Here is a 4,426-nt window from a genome sequence, read left to right as displayed (position 1 = left end):
CATCAACCGCAATTATCTGTGGCATACCACGACGAAGATGATCAATTTACAACAAGTCAATGCACAGCCCGGATGCAACACATCGACCGAGAGAATATAGCCTGCGTGTAGCTTCCTTCCGATTATATACCTCAGGCATGCAAGCATTATATTCTTAGAGCTAACCTAATAGTTAATCTAAGGGCATGTACAACGACATTGACTCAGCCGTATGTAAGCGAGCCCACGTAGGATATTTGATTACGTGGAAGAGAGAGATAAAAGAGAGAGAAGATGATCGTCTGTAGAAATACCGACGAACAATTGCCGCACAAGTCATTGCTCAGCGACGCCCTTTTTGCCGTTGTACGATTGGGTAGTCTGTAATGGCCCAAGAAAATCTCTCGTATTGTTTTAGTTAGCAATAACTAACTTGGATTGGTTAACAAAATTTCCAGATTTTGTGGTGCTACGGACTGTCAAACAGACAGCCTGATGTATTGAGTGTCTTTTGAGCTGTCTATAACGTGACGTGACAGATGGCATCAGTCTGAACTAATATGCATGCCCTGACAACCAACCTATTATATGTGTTTTTTAAATGAAGACCTCAAATGAGATGGCATCTGTCTATAGTTAGCAACGAGCAGCTTTGTTAATTAACCATGATCTTAACTTTGATATCAAAAAAAAAAAACATGATCTTAACTTAGCCATATGGAACCGGAGTCCCACGTGACATATGAAAAACCTGATGTGCTTCAGCACTCCAGGTGAATAATGATTTGAGCCATTGAACTCCTGTGGATTGTACGGCTGAAGAGACGACCGTTTTTCTTTTCAATTTTCACCTGGCCGACACGTACCGTGGCCCTTTTTGTATTGGCTAGCTGACAAACCGACCATCTTTGTGGTTTTATCATCATCTACGTAGATAGATAGACAATCAACAAAGAACCAGAAAAACGTTCCGATTTTTTATAGAAAAAATCACAATGCGCGCGCACGCGGCGAAAACCAGAGGCGCTTAACGTTCCTATCAAGCAGTGGCGCAGCACAGCGCGGCGGAGATGGGAGCGTACGGTTTAATGGACAATGGGCGTGACGACATGGACGGACAAGCGGATCCAGAGAGCGACCTCACCGCACAAGCCGCCACAGAGAAGTTTCTCGGCGCCAAATCACGACGTGACACCTCACTGCTCACTTCGTCGCTCTCGCGCGCTGCACACAGCACAGCACACGCCCCGTGGGTGCTTCCTTCCTCGCGTGTATAAGAAGAGCAGGTCGCACGGTAGAATTTGTCACCGCCGGTCGTAGATTATTGCTTTCGATTCCGGTGCACACAGAGAGAGAAGCGCGGGTTATGGCGGAGGAAGATAAGGCGCCCAGCGACGCAATGTCGACGGTGGCGGAGGAGGCGCCGGTGACGGCCGAGCGGCCGGTTCGGGCCGACCTGGAGCCGCGCCTTCCCAAGCCATGTGAGTGCCTGCCCCGTTCCTTCGCTTAATTCTTACGTGCTTTCGTCCACACAGGGGGCGTTGGTTTCATCAGCCAAGCTTATGCAGACTTGGCTCGAGCTCTGGCCGTGCCCGATGTGTACAATCCTGAAGGGGCCGTGGAGGGGCACGAGCACGGGCAGAAGAGCGTGCTGCAGCAGCATGTGGCCTTCTTCGACCTGGACGGCGACGGCATCGTCTATCCCTGGGAGACTTACGGAGGTAACGCATGCGTACCATCACCATGTACGGTTTATCCGTTGATGGTTTTATTGGTGGTCATATAACATATATGTTGCATGAATTCTAGGAATGCGGTCACTGGGCTTCAACGTGATCTTGTGTTTTATAGCGGCAATTGCCATAAATATTGGTCTAAGCTTCCCAACTCTACCTGTAAGTACAAAAAGAGCTGCAACTTGATAAAAATATTAGTCTATGCTCGACATTTTTGTTCTTTAAAAGTTTCACCAAAGCTAGCACTTGTTCATCTTCCGTTTTCAATTTTTTTTTAGAAAAGGATGATGTAACCCCGGCCTCTGCATCTGAATGATGCGCAGCCATATTATTAATTATTCACAGAGACCATACAAGATGATATATCAATAAGCCAGAAACCACCATCTTGGCAACGTTGTTGCTACTCCTAACCCCTTGATGAAGGCGTGCCGAATGTCCGGGCCTAATACCAAACAGACATCGTATCAAAGCCTAACATCTAAAGCCAGGTGTCACATCCAAGCCACTACCTGGATTGAGTCCCACACCGGTCTGGCACACTCCCAGTGAGCACCGCACGCTGCAAGGGCCGTCACCTTCATCTTCTCTCGGTCCATCCTCAGAGCAGAACTGATGCACCGACCTTGTCAGGCCTCTCTGCCATCAACGCCACCATTACGCCAGACAGCTTCCTCCTTCTGTGCGAGTCCATCTCCAATACGCGCCCATCGCCGAACCTCCGCGGCGCCATGCCGCCGGGATCCGCCGTCGGCCTTGCGGTAGATGTAACACCGCTCCTCCAGTAGTCCCCTCCAACCAGCACTTGCTCCAAAACGATGCCCCCAGGAGGAAGAACAACACCAAAGGCGCCATCATCGTCCGATCCGGGAGGCCCAGATCTAGGGTTTCCCCCGGAGCATTCCGAGCATGATGACGGAGACTGCAACGACGATGCCTTAACAAAGAAACGACATCGGAGACACCGCCATCGTCCGCCATGACCGAAGTCGGCGCGATTTTCATCGGCAGTCGTGCCACCAGACCATGCACCTCCGGCTTCGCTCGTCCCTTGAACCTGAGCAAACTCCAGAAACGATGCCCTTAAGAGGGACTACGACGCTAAAGCACCGCCATCGCTCGATCGCAATGAGATCTAGGGTTTCCCCCGGAGTTGCCCGCGGTGTCAAGGACCCAGACAAGGGCGTCTCCGCCCAGTTGCCGACGTGCCGCACCCGCCATCGCGCCGTCCGCATCCCGGTGACCATGGCCGGTAGCCAGCCACCGGGCCTCACGAACACGCCCAACCACCGACGGAGCCGCGCCGCCGCACCCTATTCTGCCGCTGCACGTACGTACCAGGAGCACCGGACCGACGGCATCCGCCCGCAACCACCGCCATCCCCTCCACCTCAGAGCTCGGCGACGCGCGCCGGGGCAGCGCCGCGCTGTCGGCGACCACCAGATCCCCCAGTTCGAGGGGTGACGATGCGCTAAGAGCCGCGACCCGCCGCCGCCAGATCCGAGCGGGCTTTGCCCGGGGATGCGTTAGGCGGCGGCGGATGGGTGAACGCCGGGAGGAGGCCTTGCGCCGGGGGGTGAGATGACCCGCCCGAGTCGCGTGTTATTGCATCCTGTCCTGTAATAATGGGGGAATTCGATTTTCATGATGGGTATATACAGAGCTGGATACCATCTCCCTTGTTCCCCATACACATCAAGAACATCCACAAGGATAAGCATGGCAGCGACTCCTCGACCTACGACACGGAGGGAAGGTAACTAAAATCCACACTCCAAACTTGCTTACTACTACTATTTACACCATCTTTCAGTTCTAAAGGAGGTACGTTAACTACAACTGTGAGGCAAATATAGGTTTATGCCGGTAAATTTCGGGAGCATCTTCAGCAAGTACGCCCGCACGGCGCCGGACAAGCTCAGCTTCGGCGACATCTGGAGGATGACCGAAGGCAACCGGCTGCAGTATGACTTCTTTGGATGGTGAGCACTTAGGAACTGTCATTTCTGCTTCATCATCGATTTTTTTTAAAAGGAGGCAAAAGATTCCTATACTGAAGACGTTGCTTCACTCATGTTTGGCCTGAACTGATGAGTGTTCAGGTTGGTGAGCAAGGGAGAGTGGATACTGCTGTACGTGCTGGCCAAGGACGAGGAGGGCTTCGTCTCCAGAGAAGCTGTTCGCCGCTGCTTCGATGGTAGCTTGTTCGAGTTCATCGCCCAGCAAAGGAGGGAAGCCCACGAGAAGCAGCACTAGAGTCACAGGACCGAGTAGAGTGCAACGCTGTCGTCTCGGAGCGTCCTCGATCGTGAGTGGACCAGATTGATTACCTCATCATGTATTCCTAGGAAATAAGAGACGAACGAATACCAAGTTCAGAGGGCTGAGAAGTTATACACTTTTATATAAAAATAAGTTGTACACGTATCAATTATAAACTCGAGGACACAAGTATTTTGGTGTGCTCTTTGCTCCTTTACTTCGAACGGCAATGAGGGCATGTACTATGATGGCATCACCAAGGTGCCGCCCCATGCATTCCACATCCATTTTTTATTTGAAGCAGCTATCCAAACCAACAATCGCTCAATGGTGGCAGTGGTCCCTTTTCTAGTCTGTTATCACCGGCTCTTTCCCTTTTCTTTCATCCCAGGAAAAAAGCACACGATCATGGAGAGCAGCACTTGGCTCAGCCATCACTATTTCAACG

The 4,426-nt window shown here is 51.6% G+C and overlaps 1 protein-coding gene across 1 annotated transcript; it reads left to right on the top strand.

Moving 5' to 3' along the window:
- Positions 1-1,205: 1,205 nt before the first annotated feature.
- Positions 1,206-4,179, top strand: LOC109742144 (peroxygenase). Its single transcript, XM_020301220.4, has 6 exons — positions 1,206-1,460; positions 1,548-1,700; positions 1,789-1,874; positions 3,378-3,472; positions 3,573-3,698; positions 3,819-4,179. Exons 1-6 carry the CDS (start codon positions 1,346-1,348, stop codon positions 3,970-3,972), a joined length of 729 nt encoding a protein of 242 aa, XP_020156809.1. The 5' UTR covers positions 1,206-1,345; the 3' UTR covers positions 3,973-4,179.
- The last annotated feature ends 247 nt before the right edge of the window (positions 4,180-4,426 follow it).

The sequence above is a fragment of the Aegilops tauschii genome, chromosome 2 (assembly GCF_002575655.3).
Source record: "Aegilops tauschii subsp. strangulata cultivar AL8/78 chromosome 2, Aet v6.0, whole genome shotgun sequence".
Classification (NCBI taxonomy): domain Eukaryota; kingdom Viridiplantae; phylum Streptophyta; class Magnoliopsida; order Poales; family Poaceae; genus Aegilops; species Aegilops tauschii.
This window is presented reverse-complemented; position numbering and strand designations above follow the sequence as displayed.

Excerpts from the sequence above, each read along its gene's own strand:
- LOC109742144 (XM_020301220.4), top strand. The coding sequence starts at position 1,346 with ATGGCGGAGGAAGATAAGGCGCCCAGCGACGCAATGTCGACGGTGGCG. Across the intron at positions 1,461-1,547 it reads GCCGCGCCTTCCCAAGCCAT|ACTTGGCTCGAGCTCTGGCC; the intron begins GTGAGTGCCTGC and ends AAGCTTATGCAG. Across the intron at positions 1,875-3,377 it reads TAAGCTTCCCAACTCTACCT|AGCTGGATACCATCTCCCTT; the intron begins GTAAGTACAAAA and ends GGGTATATACAG.